The 20,933-nt window shown below is 22.3% G+C and overlaps 3 protein-coding genes across 3 annotated transcripts; all 3 read left to right on the top strand.

The window, feature by feature from the left end:
• Nucleotides 1–4,801: 4,801 nt before the first annotated feature.
• LOC105359958 (uncharacterized) lies at nt 4,802–8,211 on the top strand. Its single transcript, XM_011496729.1, has 4 exons — nt 4,802–4,826; nt 7,034–7,159; nt 7,242–7,351; nt 8,029–8,211. The coding sequence occupies exons 1-4, from the start codon at nt 4,802–4,804 to the stop codon at nt 8,209–8,211; spliced, it is 444 nt and encodes a 147-aa protein (XP_011495031.1).
• A 3,142-nt stretch (nt 8,212–11,353) lies between these two features.
• LOC105359617 (mantle protein) lies at nt 11,354–13,319 on the top strand. The gene is made up of 4 exons (XM_011496244.1): nt 11,354–11,416; nt 11,848–11,971; nt 12,071–12,240; nt 13,167–13,319. The coding sequence occupies exons 1-4, from the start codon at nt 11,405–11,407 to the stop codon at nt 13,305–13,307; spliced, it is 447 nt and encodes a 148-aa protein (XP_011494546.1). The 5' UTR covers nt 11,354–11,404; the 3' UTR covers nt 13,308–13,319.
• Nucleotides 13,320–17,519: 4,200 nt separating this feature from the next.
• Nucleotides 17,520–19,508, top strand: LOC105359957 (zinc finger protein 512B-like). The gene is made up of 4 exons (XM_011496728.1): nt 17,520–17,551; nt 17,636–17,741; nt 18,167–18,445; nt 19,371–19,508. Exons 1-4 carry the CDS (start codon nt 17,520–17,522, stop codon nt 19,506–19,508), a joined length of 555 nt encoding a protein of 184 aa, XP_011495030.1.
• Nucleotides 19,509–20,933: the final 1,425 nt, after the last annotated feature.

Genomic DNA, 20,933 nt, shown 5'->3' with positions numbered 1-20,933 from the left:
GGGAATAATTCAACGCATAGAACAATAGTCTCTTTTGATATGTCATACTTTATTTTGTGATTCGGGCGTACTTTAATAAGTAAATTATGTATGAAAGCTCTGCTCTCTGATAAAATAAAATTTTATAAAACATATAATGAACATGGTTATTTATATTATCCATTTGCATCTCCATATATTTATAAATTGAAATTTAAACATAGAAAACTAATTGCATATCTATTTTTACCCAATAATAAGTGTTTATGCGAAGTGTATACTTGAAAAATTTACTGTCTTGACATGAAAAATGATTTTTTAGAAAAATATGAAAAATATGATCTACGTACATTGGCTTTTCTAACTTAAAAATACCGTAGTCTACTCTATCTTTCATCGGTTTTCAATTTTTAGTGACTCCCTAATTTTCACAGCATTCTCTATTTGAGAAATATAGACCTTTCATTTTCTAAGTGAAATTTATTATGAATGAAGTTAAAAGTAACTTACCTTTTTATTTAATCATAGTGCACTTACCTAGTTTGATTCGTTTTATCTTTCATAATTTTTTTATTTATGTCTTAGTCATTTGAATAATAATCACCAACTTCTAAATGTCAAATGAAATTTTGAACTTATAAAATAATATTCACTCGTCAGTAGTTCACATCTAGATAAGCTCAAATCTAAAATATTTTAATTACTTTTTTTTATAGCAATATTATACGATAAAATTTAATTGATTGTTAAAATTTAAATTTGTATAAATATAAATAACTTTCTTTTCTTAATAAAATTTTGCAATAAATTATAGACTTATTTATAACAATTATTGATTAAACTTTAATACGAAAATCTATATTTAATTTTCCATAAGGATGTAGCGTATTCTTGCTCTAAAAAAAGTAATAAAATAACGATTAATTCAGAAAAAATTATCGGTCAGAAAGTAAATAATTTACTACGGAAACTCATTTAGAGGCAAATTTATGGTATTGAGATGGTGGATACGCTAACCACGAGTTATTAGTGGTAAGTATTTAAGAGCCAAATGCTATTCAATATGGAATCTTTTCCACCCAGTTTAATATTGGCATTATGCATTGACTAGAATGCGAAAGACTGTCTGGGGAAAAAATTGAGAGATTGTGAACTTTTTGTATTTTAGAAATCTATTCTAATCGAAATCATTTCTAAAATTATGAAACGAAAATTCGGCAGGACAATATTAAAGATTAGTTTAGAATTCTTAAACTAGAAGTTTTAGTATGGTATTTATTGTACCCGAAAATAACAAAAAAAAGTACACGAAGATACCTACTATACTTATATTCATCATTGACCAGTTCATAATAGGATTATTTAAAAAGTTCTTCTCTAAATCAAGAAGATAATATACATTTTGTTCTCTTTATCAAGTATTTCGAATTATTCATGCAACAATATGATACTAGATCGATTAGATTGGTAAGTGCTCTTTCAATCCATGGCATGTAACTTTTCTCTGATAGAAATTCTCTAATTGCTTTTAAAACCGATTTTATTAATAATATAATAAATACAAAAAATATTAACAAATTGAAGGTAAATATATTAAAGTAATATATATATATATATATATATATATATTAGGAAGAAATAAGAGCAAAATTATTTACTATTAAAAGGTTATAGATATATTATAAAATATAAGTAAAAATATATTTAAATAATTGTAACTCTGACAATATTTTTTAACGAATACCAAAAAGTTAAACGATTAAAATTTGCATCGAATTTTTTGTCTATAGACAATACCAAACTTAAAATTTCAATTTAGTAGTATAGATTTGTCGTTCACGTACGTTTATTTATTATATTTATAAATAATTCTTTGGTTCGTTATCGTTTCAGTTTACTTAACAGAGAGTTATTAAGATTTACGACTATTATTTAATTCATTACATAAAATACAAATACTGAAGTTTTGGTCTATCTACTTAATTCATAAAAATAAAAATATTTTATTTAAGTAAGAAAAGCATAGGTAAGGTAAATAATTACTTTAATATAACTGCACTGAATAATTTTATACATATTTATTTGTATTTTATTTTGATTTATTCTTAATTATATTATTGAAATACCTTATTATACTAAGTAAAATTGAATGTTTATTAATGTTATGTATTATATAAAATTAGTAATATCGTAGAACATAAAATCTATGTTAGAAAGTATTATGTTATTTAGTTTTATGTTATTTATGTTATTTCCAAATTCAGAATTAGTATTAGATCCGTTAAGGATATATACTTCTAGATTTGACTTTGATTGAAAATCTGAAATAAAACTGACCTTTGCTTCAAACTTTTTAAAGTTTATTACAGTATATAAATAATTGTACATCTAGTCAAGACTTACTATATATTATAGTAGTGGACGTAGAGAACTGCAATATACAGTTTTTAATAAAAATGCAACGCTTGTTCTATTTAATGTACAACGCAAAAGTCATCCTTATACCGTGTACTTTTTCCATTATTTTCACACATGTTACTTCCATACACGTTTTTAAAACATTAAGAGAAATAATTGTTAAGGAAAGTAAAAGATGAGAAAAAGGAATAATAATGATAGATATAGAATATAAAGAATTTGCCAATCTTTTAGAAAATCGAGGAATTTCAGTATGTCCGTATATATTAGTTCGTAGAAGATCAATGATTTACGATATCTTGTTTTGTATTATAGGGGTAAACGTGACGAGTAAGGTATAAATAGCCAGTCGATTGATCAAAGGACTCCGATTAACTTAATCTATCTACCCTTTATAATTCGTTGTAATAAAGAACCCTTGCATCTTTAGTATTTGCAGACATACAGAGCATATGTAATAGACTATTTATTTAATATATTAAGAAATATTCCGTTTTGTTTTAATATTGATTAAATGAGTTTAAGTAGATTAAAAAAATTTTTTTTAAAATATTTAATAATTAATTCACTTTCTTGATTTATAAGGCGATATTAAGATTGCTTTACTTAAATATATAAACTCATCTTTATAAGTTTTATAATAATATATTCATTTATAACGTTTTGTAAAATATTAACGTGTAATCATAAATTAATTAATAATACAGTTATATTTATTCTATAATAATTTATATATCTGATGCCAACACTATAAATGATTTAATGCAGTATAATTTAATTAATATATTTATATAGTTATAGTGTTTAATTTTTTTAAATATAAAAATAAGACTAGATGAATTTACCTTTTTGAATAAATTTTATAACATTATACAATTGCTGAATAAGTAAAAATCACTAGTTTCATAAGAAATGTGTAACATCAATAACTTTATGCGAAAAATACGTAATCAGCTAGGGACATAACAATCAAATATTTTTCTTAGTTTTAATATTGGTAAATGTTAATCTTATATTAAGTTTATATACTATATATAAGTGTAGTCTTAGTTGTGGAACCATTATTTCTGAATAATAACTATATAAAATGGAACATAATTTTAAAATTCAAAGAGACGTAATAAGGATTGAAATTATTTATTAAAATTTATTTGTACTTGAAAAGTCTACATATAGAAATTGAAAAAAAAAATTATTTTTAATAAATATTACGCTCTTATATTATGCTCTTTGAACTGTGATAGATATTGTAAATATATAAATATTCAATATGTAATATATCGAAAAGATTTACGATATATTTAAAAAACTTATTGTTTAAATTAAGATTATTATACATCAATTATTATCTTCATAATATATTAATAAAGAAACAATCATTAACTGATCTTGACATGAATATCGTTAAATATATAAATTCGATATATATATATATATATATACATATGTGTATACTTATATATTAAAAATATCGTATAATTATGTACATGCTTGGCTTTCACTAAGATTTTGTATTGTATGTAAGTACTTTTGAAATCGTAGAAAGTTAAAATTGCAAAGACTTCAGAAAAGTATAATTGAATCATGAATTGGTTTATTTTGGTTAAAAGTCTTAATCGTTTCTGGCCTAATCAAGAAATAATAGTAGTTAAAATGACGGGGAAATGCTTTCGTTCAGATATTATATCTCATAATATTGGAATATATAATATATAATAATCTGATATTTATCGCAATATTACATTCCAATTTATATTTGAAATAATACATACGTGTAACTCTAAAGTCAGTCTATAAATAATAAACACTATATTTTTTAGAATTAATGAATAAAATTTCGTTCAAAAATTAATAATTATAAAAGCATAGTTTCAAACATATGAATATTAATAACTGCGAAAATTGATAACTATGAAGTCAAAAAATTTTCTTTAAAATTAGCGCTTAACGTGATTCTTGATTTAAGTAGGTTTAATAAATAATATTAAATTTCAATCTCATTTTGATCATTAAGAAAGAATAGTATGGATTATATTCAAATTTTCTAATTAATTTATAAAAAATTTAGAATATTATCAAGATTCTAATTATTATTCATATAATATACTAATTAAATATACCGTATTTTCCTCGTAAGTTGGTATGCTTGTTTAATATTTCATAATGATGTTGAACGAATGTTTTAACAATATCTCCAAATATCGGAATATTCAGAATGAGTTAACAATGTGAAATCATTAATTTTACTAAAAATGCAAAGGCTTACTAGAAAGTTTAATCAAGTAATTTTATGAAATTGAACCACTTTATTTGACTATTTAAATTATGCATCTTTCTGAAATAGACTGAGTCATATTTCAAATAAACTAGACCGTAATTACGAAAATATGGAATAATAGTAAAAATGAGAGTTTACTACACCATTAAATGTAATAGAGTGGGGTCGGTTCTCTGCATATTTCTAGATATAAAAGCACGAATGTCGAAGATTATGCTAGTCTTCTTGGTACTTTATTCCTATAAACTTACAATTACTATGATTTGTTTTGTATGTAAACAAATCCGTTTAATATACTCATATTAGCCAAAGTTAAACTTTATCAAATTAGCTTATTTTATAAATACTACGAATTTCTTTCGCCAACTAAACATTTTCGTAAAAAATACAAATTAGAATAAAATGTATTTGTAGTGTTGATTTGAATTATAATATTTTATAATATATCCATTCTAATATTGGATAGTATATTGGAAATTTTATACTTTAGTATTTTATATCATATCTTTAAATTTGTTTATTAAATAAACTTGTATAATATTGAAAAATTGGAAAATATATTTTCAGAATATTAATGGAATCGTAACGAAAGATTTTTCATAAATATTTCATATTTATTTTATTATATAAAATAAATTATATAAAGATTTACAAATCTCAACAATTAATTATTATTTTTCACTAAAATTGCTAATCAAAGGTATTATCTTCAATATTAAAGATGGATTTATTTATAATGTGTAGGTAGAAATCGAATGAAAGTTTCTTGAATAGATTTTATAGTACTAATGTAATTTCAAAGTTTACATCAACGTGCTAAGATAAATTTTATAGTTATTGATTTTAGGTATCATTGAAATTTGTCATACGACGGGGTGGGATTTAGGTCGCTTCCATGGTGATCTTAATTTTGGCGAAATCTCTTTGGACCACACTTCGATCGATCATGGCAAATATCTTTATATTAATAGCGAATTCCATCGAATGTATAATTAGAATTTCAATTCTGACACTGCAACTGTGTTTATTCATAATTACATCTTTTTCGCAATATTAGAATAGACGATTTATAGAAAATATTGATAAATCAACTAGAATGATATATTATTACACACAAATTTTAAATATGCAATACTGTTATATTATATAAAAAAAAAATGACTATAAAAAGCCGGAATATATTTTAATAAGAAATTCTAACTATACAACATAATATACAAGTTAATATTTATATTTATAATTACTATTAATTTTATAAAATCATAAAATGTTTTATCAAATGTTCTTAAATTTATATAAGTGAAATATAATAAATTTCATATTTAAAAGAAAAATTTATATTTTTTCATTTAAATGAAAGTAAAACAGTCTTTATTATATATATTTGCATATGAAAGTGAGTACTAACGATGGGGACTTTTATCTTTAAAAATAATTTTGTTCTGTAGCATAAAGTCTATTCAATTACTGCTTTAATTACAATACCACATTATTTAAAATATTTTCATTAGATTATATTAATTAATAAAGTCAAAATTATCATTAATGGTATTAATTGATCAATGTTAAAACAATATAATACATTTATTAAACATTAGTATAAATTTGTATGAAACTCGGCATTATTCTCTTATTATAAATATAATACTAATTCCTAATGGAAATTCTAAAATTAGTTATAAAAGTTTATTTATTAGTCATTATTTTAATATAAATTATTCTATTTAAGTAAATACTCAAAGCCAGTTGCGAATTAAGGGTATAAAATATCCCATATTGTTAAAATGTAATCAATGCTCTGAGAAATTATTGAAAAAATATTGAATATTAGAATTATATTAGAGAAATATCATTAACACATAATTATAATACCATATATATATACATAAATATACAAGCCTATACATTATAGGCCCATACAAATATTTTTTATTATTAAATTTTAATATAATTAATAATGTTCATCCAATGGAATATATATTTTTACAAAATATATTTGATTATGTGATTTATTGTTTGTTTCCGGACGAAATTTAAAAGTGCTTAGTAAATGATTTATATAAAAGTGAGCAGAATTTTTGTAAATTTGCCTTGGGAATGGGTTTAATCAGATTCGAGTAATAATTATATATTAATATATTATCTCATAGAATCTAATTAATTCTAAATCTAAACTTCTTGAGTTGTTTAATAAGTAAAATCTAGGATTACATTAAATTATTATTCAGGCAAAATTTTTACGTATTTTTACACACTTGATCATGATAATAATAGTTTTTCTTATAAGATTAATGTTGTTAACATTAAATTTGTTCTACTTAGTAAATACTAAATTTTTAATAACTCACCTTCGTATAGATTCACCCAAATGGAAATATATTAATACCGATGGAAATTCAATTAATGGACTTCAGGCTTGGATAACTGATGTTGTTGTTGGTAAACATAAAGCAAACCATATACAACCGATTATTAAAAACATAGGTTAGTCGAATAACCATTGATAGTATATATAATGAAATTATATATTGTTGTTGGGAAACATAATGAAAATCATATTTTATAGGATATCCAGTTTATAAGGATGTGGAATTTAAAATTCCATACCCTGAAGTTCATCATGCACAGCAACCTTATCCTGTTCTAGTTCCAATGCTACATCCGGTTCCCTTTGAGGTAATTTATAATTAGTTTTTATTGTAAATATTACACATATTTTTTTAAAAAATATTTTCTGAATGTGTGTTTCTCAACGTAATAAATAAAACTGTTATAATTAAATAACAGATATATGAAATAAAACGAAATATCCTATATATTTATTAATATAGTATTACAAATTCATTAATTTAATTAATAATATAAAATTCGAGAACTTTTTCGAAATCATACAAATTATTATTTTATTTAAAATACAGAGTATAATTTTTAGTAATAAGATTTTAAGTAAATTTTTTAACAAAGCTATGTTTCTAAAGATAGCGAATTTGCGAATTTGAATCTAATTAAATACTTTAAATACAGTTAATATATAGAATTTTTTGTAAGGTTGTAAAATTAAATTCAGATATATTCCAATAATTCTACAAAATACAGTAAATTCTATATTAAGCAATATTATAAACGATTATATAACATGTTTTATTTTATTTTTGAATTATAATGAACTATAATTATGTTTTATAATTCTTAATTTAAGTATATCTTTTAATCAATTGATACTTTTTTTTTTTTAACTACATATCAATTCTGATAAAACGTTCATTGTATTAATTTATCAACTAAAAGAAAACCATGCTTTTACATTACTTATAATATAAATAAAGTAATGTTATAAATATTGATTAATTTAGGTTACGAAGACTGTGGTAAAAACAGTCGAGAAAAAGGTTCCAACTCCAGTTGAGAAAATTGTTCCTGTACCAGTGGAAAAACTAGTACCATTTAAAGTAATAAAACATGTTCCTGTACTTGTCGATAAGAAAATACCCATTAAGATCCCAGTGTATAAAACTATTCATCATAAAGTTCACTGAACTGCTATAATATTCAATATTGTTAAAAATTATAAAAAATATATTAACATAATAAATATAGGTATATATATATATATATATATATATATATATATATATATATATAATTATTTTTAGACGAATTTTTATTATTATAATTTTATTATTCTTGTTCATTATATTAATTTTATCACTATATATTTTAATAAATTTCTAGTAATATTATACCTTTTGCAATGTAAGCAGTAAAAAAAAAATAACGTTAAACCGATGAAATAATTAATATTTTTATATTAAAATCAAGTAGTTTATAAAAATTTTAATCATTTACTCAGATAATTTATTATTATATTTCATCATTGTCTTCATTTCATTATATATTAAAAATATTCAAGACTAATTGGGCTTCCTCTGTATATGTTGGCATCATCGAAATTTGAACTTTATACACCAATAAAAAGTATATATTGTTTTATTATAGAACATATGTATGTATAATAGTAGATAATTTATGGAGTAATAGTTCTTTTTAATGTAATTTTTCTCAAATTACATAGTTACACATACAGATGCAAGTTACACATCTCAAAATAATATAGTTTTCCATCAGTTATTATTCGACAAAATACTTTCTTCATTTACAAAATAAATAGGATTTTTATTAATAAAAAAAATAGCTGCGGAATATTTTTTAATAATCATAATAAATATAGGATTGATATCACACTATTTCCAATTAAATATAAATTTATAAAAATTACAAAATCCGTTTGATTAATTCTAATATTGCTTATTAAAAAAATAATACGTAAATATTGTATTTAACTTAAAAGCTACTATAAATAAATTAATTTAATAGCAGTTTTAATCGACAGGATTACGAAAAATAATCACTTATAAAAGGATGCACCTTAAAGTTCAAGTCTTACAATACCGTAATTAACTTTTAAATATCTTAAAAGTACTATGTATTGTTCAGAAGTTAGTACGACTATGGTAGTATATATAGAAATGGTAAACAGAACCATTTTTACTAAATTCTATTACAATTACAACTTTCATCTATACATCTACTTCAATGAAACAAGAAAATGTGTGCATTTTTAATACACTAGTTATTAATATATATTTAGTAATAATATAAGACGTTTTATACTTCTTCCACGAGTATAAATACATAATTTTATATTGAAATATAATTTTTATGGAATAACCGAATTTATTCGTGTTTCATAAAAAATATAAATGTAAATTAAAACAGGCATTTTTTACTTGTTTTTCTAGAAAAACGCTTTAAAACATTGAAAAATCTTAGAAATTAATTTTAAATTGAAATATAAAAAATTGTATTAGTTCTCAATGTAACGAAATTTTATTTAGATCCACTATTTTATTGTATATAAAATCTCCAAATTTGATTAAAATTCGGAAAACCTAGAAAACTTTTTTTCAATAATAATTTTTAATATTTACTGTAGGTAAATAATACATGCACATAATAATAAATAATAAATTTACTGAAAACACAAACATTTAAATAAATTTAATTTCTATATAAGTTATGTGAAATTAATTATGAAATACAAGCACACGTTTACACTGAATACGGTAAAAAGTTTGAGACATTTATTCTATTTTATGTTAAGAAAAGAAATTTACGAGTGAAAATGATACTTGTAATATAATTAATAATAGGAACTTGAGATATTTTCACGAATAATTCAACACCTAATTAATTAATACTATACTTAATCTCCCTTAAAAAAACTTTCATAGAAATTTAATAAAAAATTATTCGCGTAATTTGTTACGAGTAACATAAACACTTTACAAAGTTACAAAGTGAATATATATGTGAATGTTTCAAAAGATCCATTGGTTAAAATTTGCAAAAAAAAAAATTGTTAGAAAAGATAGCTGTAAAAGACATTTATATCCACAAATATTATAATTTTACGGAGTATTAAAATATTACTAAATTATAATACAAATTGGAATACATTTTCGAAAACCATGCATAACATTTTGTATTTACATATTTACAAATTTTCATCATAATTCATTATATTCGGTAAATTTAAAGAGATGGATGGATAATTATTTTGTTACCTTACTTATAACATTATTCAAATAATAAATGCTCAGTTTTACAAGAAATCTATTTGTATTTCATTCAATATTATTCCTATTAAACCTTATCTAATTAACAATGAATAGAATTTCCTTGTCAAATTTACATTAAGATAATGAATAAAAATACTACAGTGATTGATGTAAATATTATCTTACCATAGAAAAGCAATTTGCTTCCGGTAAATGTAAAAGTTACGAATACCAGAGTTAAAAGTGATTTCTTCGAAAACGTCACTTTTGAACAATTCAGTCCTTTTCCTATAAAATTATATGTACTTATTTTTCTTCAACTTTCTTGCAAAAAATTTGCTTTTATACGTTTTTTGATAGTTGGTAAGAACTAATTCCAATAAGTAAAAGAGAAACGTACGTACATGAATTAATGCAAGTATCTAGGTGGGATTACACAGAAAGGGAGGGGGAATAAATTATATAAAAGTATTATAAGGCAGGTTTAATTGTGATGTAAAAATTTATTAATTTATATTATAATTACAGAAGGCATTCGATGTATTGATAAAAAAAGAATCTTTAATATATAATTATATTTAATTATCGAATTTTCTGTGATAATATGAATCTCATTAATCTGATTAATTTAATTCGAGAAAACTACATATATAATTATTAAATACATACAAAAATATAAATATCATAGAATTGATTTAGAAATCTATGAGAGTCTCTATATATTTCTCCATATAATCTATTAAAGTTAATATACCGTTTCTGTTTGTGTCATAATACATATAAAAAAAAAAAAAAAAATCTACAAATTCCTTTAGCTTGTAGAAAATTAAAAAAATTGTAGCTATTGGATACAATAAATTTTTCGTCTTACATATAACTTTACAATTATAATACATATTCAACAGCTGTTAATACCTTCTTATATCATTATCTATGATAAACCATGGATCAATTATTCCTGGATGGGAAGGGGGCGGCATTATTAGAAGAGTGGATTCGAGAGAAAGGTGGTGGGTACTTGAAAAGTATATAAGCTTAGAACATGGACATTCTATTCACTCAAATATACGTTCTTCTTTCAATCGTAAAATAAGAGCAAAACTCTATCAACATGTTTAACATTGTAAGCGTTTTCGCATATTTAAGAAGTATTTATGTTAGATATGTTTATAGTATCGCAACTAATCATATATGCCTACATTCATAATTAAACGATGTTCAAGTAGTTAAAATATTCATTAAAGACAATTATCCATTGATAAAACGCATAAGGAATATGTTAATTTACGAATTTATAAATTGCTTTTTCATTTACTATTTTATAATAAATATAATTTATATTTGGAATTACTGTTAGATATGAATCGTTGAATAAAAAACTTATGTAATAAAGTTTTTAATTGTTTACTTAAATAATAATGTGATACAATTTTTCATTTTTATCGAATACTAAAATTTTTCACTTTTATTAATTATTGAAACTTAGACTAAAATAAGCTTCTCCCAATAAACATATATATGTAGAATATGTTACAGCTATAATATAATTTTCAGATTTTTGTATTAAGCATTGGAGCTTATATATCATTAACATTGGCTAGTGATTATGGAGGTCATGAACATCATAGCTATGAAGAAAAAACTCATACCGTTGAAATCCCAGTCTACAAGAAATACGGTAGGTTTGTAGCATTTTAGAATTTAATAGCTTTTAATTATTGAAAAATACTATAAATAATAATGCGATCAAATAAAAATAGTATATATTTTCTTATAGCGATTCCAATTCCTCATCCTATACCAGTTAAAGTTCCACAAGAGATTAAAATACCCATTCCGCAACCATACCATGTGCAGGTGAAAATTCCACATCCGCAGCCTGTGGAGGTTATTAAACATGTTGAAATTCCAGTTGAAAAGCCCGAGCCATATGTTGTTGAAAAACAGGTAAATAAATTTATATTTAGATCAATAAATTAATTAAGAGCCATTTCTATCATTTATCAATTAACTTAAATGATAATAAATATATTGTCAGGTTGACTTTAATTTATATAATTGTATGTTCAAAAAAAGGTATTAAACGAATTAGTCTATTAAAAATTTTATTACATATATCTAGATCGTTATAATTTTAATACAATCTATAAATGGCAAAATATCATAACACAAATAATTTGAAAAGAAATTTTATCATCTTAAAAGATTATTACTTTTTCAAAAATAACTATTACATATTCCTTATACGAGCAAACTCTAGGTCTATGTATACATTTTAATTATTTCGAATAATTGTTTCAATTAAAAAGTATTTTCATATTTATATTTTGCTGTCCTTATATTTATATACAATTCATACAATATATTTTTATTATAGATATAAAAATCTATAAATGTCTATTTTACATGTATTAATTACAATGAAACTGATTAACAAAGAATACTTGCAGTTTAGAATTTAAATATCAAATATATTCTAAAATAATAATTCATAATATTGACAATATTATTAATTAGCTTAATTATATGAAATAAATATTTATTTGTGTCTACTTATCTAGATTATTGAAAATTTCTTGATACTCTTTAAATATTTCAATTATGTTTTAGAGCAATTTTCACGTTTCCTTAGTTTCTCTTTATATTATGCTCTCTAATCTTTTAAAATAGTATTATGCTTGAAGAGATAAAAAGAATTGTACATAATTGAAGAATTTACTTATCATTATAAGTATTTAAGTAGTTGGATAATAAAAAAGCTGAGTCGGTGAACCTATAAAAAAAAACCACCCGCTAGAAGCCAGAAGCGGAAGTATGCGGCTATTTCAGGTAATAGGAGTTCGTTGACGCCGCGTCTACTCTCTTGTTCACAGGTACCTTTCGTGGTGGAGAAGCCATATCCTGTTTACGTGGAGAAAAAGTTTCCCGTCCCAGTGGCTAAACCATATCCAGTTCATGTTCCCATCTACAAACACGTTATTATCCATAGCACCAAAGGCAAGGGCTGGCACTAGTTTTGACATTTATTAGCTTTATTCTGTTTTTTTAGTAAAAAAAAAAAAAAAAAAAAATGTGCAAACCTCACACCATACACATAACAAGATAGTTATATGCAATTTTATTAATAAATATTGCAAAGATAGAAAGTTGTTAGAAATTTTTAATTTAATAAATATGAAGATGAATAAAGATGATTATTTTATAATATTTGGCTATAAGCATTACGAATCATTTCATATAATGGGAATTCAAAATTATTATTATACGATATTCATTAATACGGTAATAAATTAATAACTAAATTACGCAACAGATTAAATTTGTAATGCCTGTGTGTTAAAATATTTTATTGCTGTGGTATTTTAATATAGTAAATTTATTAATATAATCTCTCGTTATTTTATAATGTTTTCAATAGGCTAATATGTAGAATAATGAAACACGAATATGAAGAATTTCATTTGATCGTCTTAAAAAAAAACTTATAAGCTTTTAATTGATTATGTTGTAATATGAACAATTTTTTAATGCAATCATGGCAACATTAGCTTATTTCAATAACATTAGTTATTTTCTTCACCTACTCTTTAAAATGTATTTTTCATTAATTTTTTAATTATTCTGGAGATATTTCCATTATTACTTCCTTAAAAGTAGAGTTAATTTTGAATATGTAAATTTATGTTTAAATTTATTTTACAAAGTATGTAAGGTATATAAGATAAATAAGATTATTTATTTTTGAAAATAATCATATAAAATAGTAAAAGTTATACTTTATTATGTTTTTATACCTAAGCGTCAAACATCATGTAAGCATTTTATATGTAAATAAATTAATTTATTAAATATGAAACGATTAATTGTATTATTTTAATATTATGAAACATTTTTGCATCATATTATTAAGGACCATTGTCATTTATCCACCTTCTCAATTTCAATAATATAAATTAAAATAATTAATATATATTTAACTTTACTTAGGGAAGCTCAACATTCGTTATAAATAAACGAGCTGATAGAAGATTGTGTATTCTACGATTAATATAAAAAATATTGCTTGTATTATAAATATTTATTATAACCACATATTTTTTATAATAATATATTTTGAAATTACTCGAAATTATTTCAATATGAATTTAAATATTTCATTAACAATTAATATGTGTTAAAAATAAGTTTTTGATATAAAATATCATTGTTTTTTTTTTTTTTTTTTTTTTTTTTAATAAAAATTCGATATTTAATTGGTGCGCTTTGTAAGAACATTCTTTATAAAACCCCATAAATATATTGTTTCTTATTATGGTAACAAGACATTAAAAACATAAAAAGAACTCGTTAGTGTTTGTCCATTCACCTGCATTTCTAGAGGGAAAAAAACTGGGCTTCGTATCATATGACTGTGTTTATTCGTGTATAATGAACATAAATATAGTTTTTAATTTGCAATGGAAGAAAAAAAAAACTGTCCTTTAACTAGTATCGCAGAAATATTGTTTTATTGTTACTTTCAATTATAGATGTTTATAAATTCGGTTTAAAATCGTGGTCGACTAGCAAAGAAATTATTTTATGAGGCAAAGTAATTTCAAGTAGTTTTCAGAAACATAAATTACAAAATCCGTCAATCATACAATTAAAAGACCTAAAAGCAAATTCTTGGTTCTGAAATTTTACGAACATGAATAACCATGTTGTGTCTTATTTTTCACTGTATCATTCTTTTTTCACTTTCCATGAACAGCAACGTTTTTCATATAAATATATAAAAATAGAAATCCATACTTATTCGTAATATTTTATAATGACGAATGAGAATAAATCCCAACATTTTTAAAGCTTAAAATATATTAAATATTGCACGAACACATTTATTTTTTATGCATCTCGTATATAAGTGGATAAAGAATTTAAATAGAATTATAATAGCGATTTCTTAAAGAGAATATTCAGTGGATATTTTCCTAAATTGTAAAGGTGAGCGTAATAGATAATTAAAGTATACATAATGAAATGTATTACAAACGAAAATTTAAGCAGATGTATTTTAACATGTATCGATAAAAATAAAAATAGAACTTTCTCTTGGAGAAAGCACAATTGTAATTCACCTTGAAATTTATAGCTGAATCAGTATTACATTTTTATCTTAAATTATATATTCACATTTCACCGCTTTGTGAGTAAATTTCGTACCATAAATAAGCTCTGCTCTTTAATTTCCTCATGATAAATAATCAAAATTCTCACGTATCACGGCTAATTCGAGTAGCTGCGCCTATTCGTCATCTTGATCTGCCGTAATCAGTTATAAGCATTTTCTTATGCCCGTATGTACGTGCTAGAAACCACTTGTGTTGAAGAGCCGCGTCGAAATTCTATCTATACTTTCACTCTTTTTCTCAAGGTGTGCACTGTACTTTAATTGAAGTACAAAGCCAGAAAGATATATAAGTATATATGTCTAATATAATATAATAATTGGATTGAAGACTAAAAATACAATGTTTTATATGAAGGTACGATGTATTCTTTTTATACATAAATAGAAATGTTGCGTACAAATTCAATTTCATTTCCTTAAATAAAATTGTATATTTCAAATTCATGATTGATTAAAATATTACATTTACGTTCCATGACATTTCCTTTTAATCAAACTAATTTGCGTATAAAAATGTTTTATTAGTTATATTGTACTAAGCTATCTCTATAAGATTAATATTTCTACAATTTCTATAATTGTCGAAGCAAATGTCTAAATTAGATAATTAAACGAATTTATGACGAAAGTAATGCAAAATAAAAAATATTTCTATTTTTAAATATAAATAAAAAATTTATGAAATTAAAAGACATAAATTTATTGCTGATGCTTTGTTTTTCATTTCAGATAATAATTTTGCAATATCTCATAGTTGAATAGTATAATACATTAGAAAATTTATAATACAATAATGGAATTAAATATTTCGTGTAAATGTTCGGATTTAAAATTTTTCTATTTTCAAAAATCTCTTTATGAAATAATTAATAATTTTTTTTTTTCACTAACCTGTCGTGTATGATATAATTGTGTAAACTTTTTAATCTATTTTTATGTTTAATTAATATACATTTTATATTTAATTAATGTGCGCAGAAATGTATTAAATAATAATTATTAACTAGATATTTCCAAATATTATGATAATCATAGTTTTATATTAAAGGGAATAGAGATATTTTTGAAATTTACATTAAATTATAATTAATTCTTTTTATATCTAATATTTCTTAAATCGACACATTTTAAGACTTAATAAATGTTGGCTATTTTATCATTTGTCTAATTCATAAAAATATATTAATTAGAGTTCTCAAATTACTGTTATAAAATATTAATATTAGTTAATACATTAATATTAAAATTATTTTACAAAATAATTTTATTTAAAGTCTAGGATGTCTAGGAAGACTACGAGTGAATATTTTAATATGAATTTTATATCAGCTGGTGCTATTTTTAGAGTTTATTTGTCATACAATGTAACAATTTTAAAAATAAAACGCGTTATCTCAAGTATAAATTAAATAAAAATTAGTATTATAAAACATAAGAAAAACTAGTGTTTTTTATTATTCATTAATAGAATAGGGAAACATATCCAAAATATTATGCATTCGTCTACAAGCTTCATTCTTATAAAAATATCATTTTCATAATGTAATAACATTGAAAAGTATAATTTTTATGTTGTGATATAAATTTTTCTATAAAAATTTATAGAACATTATCATTTTATGCTATTAATTACTATTATTATGAAAATATTACTTTTTACATTGTATTTTTTTTTTTTATCAAAGTTAAATAAAGATAATTAACTAATTAGTTCATTTCTTATATTTTATGGGATTAACTGCAATAAATTAAAAACCATTAATCTGTAAATTGTACATTTTAAAATTAGTACAAGGTGAATGCAAAGGTATTTAAGCAATATTTGCAGTGTTCTTGTGAAATAAATGTTTTAATAATTATTAGAAATTATACTACCAATCATTTATGAATTTGAAGAAAAGCTCCGAATGAGTCATTTCAGAAGAACTTTTGACAACTCATTCGTAACGAATAACTTATGACGTAACAGACTAAACTATGATGTGTAGTGATGTTCATTAAAATCTTTCATTATTTATAGTAACTTTTAATTGACGATTAAATAAATAGAGAAATGCACACGAATCGTTCAACAACCAGGATAAGGTGAATGTCAATCCTATTGTAAGGAGAAGGGAGAAAGTTTAATATTACCATGGGTATATAAAGAACGTGACCGTGACTTTGAAGATATTACAGCGACGGAGACAGTGACCGTGAGGTACATTTGAATACGGATGACAGTGAATCTAATTATTATAGAACCTTTGTTGGAATCATTGAGATGAAAATTTCCGTAAGTTTTCTCAATTAGTAATCGTAGAAAATTCTTAAGAAAAAAAAAACCTATAAAGCAGCTAAAAATTATAAGAATAATGAATTCATTAAAATATTTTCATGACAATTTTAATTCAATTTATAGGATAAAAAAATAAATTAAGTAAAAGTAATTTTCATTTGCAAATGTATATTTTTATTCTATAGCATTTCGTAAATAAAAAACCTTACAGTAATTATAGACGAATGCTTTTGCAAATACTGTAAATTATATATTTTTTTAATAATAATGATTTGAGAATATAGATACAGTAATTGATTTATATGTAATCGTTCTAGTTAAATATTTCAATAAATTCTATATTCAATACTTTAAAATGTTAATACACGTGTATATTCATAAAATTAATAAATACTTGTAACTTTTAAATTATATTTCATTAGATCATTACAGCCGTTTTTGCTATGGCAACGACGAGTTTCGCCAGTCAGGGCGAAGTTACTTATCACGAGACACACAAGCCGGTAGAGATTCCAATATATAAGAAATATGCTATCCCCATACCACATCCGGTTCCAGTATCGGTTCCACAACAAATCAGGGTACCAATTCCCCAACCATACCAGGTTCAAGTTCCCGTGCCACATCCAGTACCTGTCGAAGTAGTGAAACACATCGAAATTCCCGTAGAAAAACTAGAACCATACTACGTTGAAAAAAAAGTATGCACAAACGTATATATTGTTAATCTATACAAAATCCAGTAAAATCATTTAATTATACATCAAAGAATAATAAATTAAAATTTTTAATTTTCTTGCTTACTATTTCATTATATTTCAATAATAATATTTTTAATTTTACTCTAGTGTTAGAGTCAAGTTTTTATAAATAACAATGCTTCCTATATGTAAATATATATATACTTGATGAATTATATTTTTTTTATAATTAAATTTCGTATAACGGAGTGAAAATATACCGAATAAGAAAATAAAATTCTAGACCATTTGTTGAATATGATTTTTAATAGATTGTTTTTAGTTATTCCTAAATGCCATTAATTTTAGTAGATTAAAAAATAAAATCATATTTTAAAATTAGTTTTCAATTTAAAGATTTCAAATATAATAATACCATAAATGTGCAATAAAACAGAATTTTAGTTTATAAATAATAAAAAATGATATTTATAGATTTTGAAATTAATGAATAACGAAAAATTCAATTATTGGCTAAGTTCCTTAATTTTGTTAAATATAATGAGATTATAGAATACTTAATTAATTTTATTAAATAAATTAAAATTGAATTATTCCTAAATGTATTATCTTAAAGATGAGATTTTCATATGCAATATATAATAATTACAACTATCCAGAAGCTACATATTTTTTATACTTTTATAATAATGTTTTAAGGTAACCTTAGATTATATATTATGCAATGTTCATATACCTAAATGACGGTTAGTAAACTTTTTTATTTTATTTTTTTTTTCGATTTAATATTTTTGTACATTAATTATTATTTATTGTAAAGATGATTGACTTACGAAAAGAAAAAAATATATTTGTTATAAATTTGAATTCAATTAAATTGATGCTTTGCTTCAATGAAATTATCCTATCGTTTTTCATATTTCAGGTGCCATATGTTGTTGAAAAACCTTATGCAGTGACCGTGGAGAAACATTTTCCAGTACCAATACCAAAACCATATCCATTACATGTACCTATTTATAAACATGTATTTCATCATCAAAGTAAAGACTGGGATTTCTGAAATTAATATTTTTTACTCAAGATATTATATAAATCTATCATTATATTTTTTTATGAAATTAGTTAATTTCCAAGTAAAATTTTTATATTTGACTCATTTTTAGTTTGGCGTTGAAAATCACTTTTATTTATATAGTTACATGTTATAATGTCAAATAAATATTTAATTTTTATAGTGCATCGACTCAGATAGCTGAGTAATATAATTATAAGAAACATCTACTATAATACTTCTTTAAGTATTGATCTAATTTTTTATTATAATATAGTTACAAGTAAAGTATAAATAAATATTAAAATTACTTTGTTAACTAAAATTATTAAATTAACAGCTTATTCTAAATTACGAAATGAATTATTAATATTAAACCTTATTATTTATTATTGTGCGATAATAATTTTGTAATTCAATAAAAAATTATTGTACATTTAGAAGTTAATTTATTTCAATTAATCGATGGTTTTAAGTTTTACATATTTGTACGTTTTAATTATTGTGTCGTATTTTTAATTAATATATCTTCATTCGCGGGTCATTATTTAATTAAAATTTAATTTGTTCATCTACTAATTATTTGTTTCATTAAAAATTTTCATTTATTACTAAAAATTTACAATAAATAATAGTTACCTATAATTTGATACTTATATACATCAAGTAGATTATAAAAGATGTATATATAAAAATATATTTTTTTGCATATTATATTACATTTTATTTATGATCTAATTAATAATTCTATTAAGATATTTATGCAGAGAAATATTATGTAAAATAAAGCAACCTATTAAGTCTTTAAAATAAAAAAATCGTGTCCAATTTCATTGACTATCTGAGATGAAATATTTTCAAATTTTTAAGTAAATTTCAGATTTTGAAGTAAAATCTATGTAAAGAATAAAAGAATACAGTGGTTAGTTAAATTATTTTTCCTATTTAAAATTATTAAATACCAATAAGACACTATAAGATTAATGATTTTAAATACCATCTATTTGATAAAGAAATTAGAAACTTTGCAAAATACGTATTTCATTTTATATATTATTTTACTAGTTAAAAATTGCATTATATTTCACGTAGGTGGTTATTTAAGTATTTAATTAAGATTATTGAAACATATACATACAAATTCTATATATAATTCAACAATATTCAATCTAGTAGTCTAATTACTTCCAATCATGATCATTAAATGAAAATACTTTCTTATATGTATATGTATGGGTATATGTAATAAAATATGTATATCATAAATATCGTAAAAATATAATAAATTTAAGTAGATTCTAATGAATTAAAAAAATGGCAATGTTACACTAAATGTTAGAATAAAGTTTGTAAAAATATGAAGGAAAGTATTGTAAAGATAAAAGGAATCCATAATTGTATTTTAAAATAAAAAAACATTTTAGGCATTTAGCT

Source organism: Ceratosolen solmsi, unplaced genomic scaffold (genome assembly GCF_000503995.2).
Source record: "Ceratosolen solmsi marchali unplaced genomic scaffold, CerSol_1.0 scaffold29, whole genome shotgun sequence".
NCBI classification, from domain to species: domain Eukaryota; kingdom Metazoa; phylum Arthropoda; class Insecta; order Hymenoptera; family Agaonidae; genus Ceratosolen; species Ceratosolen solmsi.
Note: the sequence above shows the minus strand (reverse complement) of the source record. Positions and strands in the feature narration are given on the sequence as shown.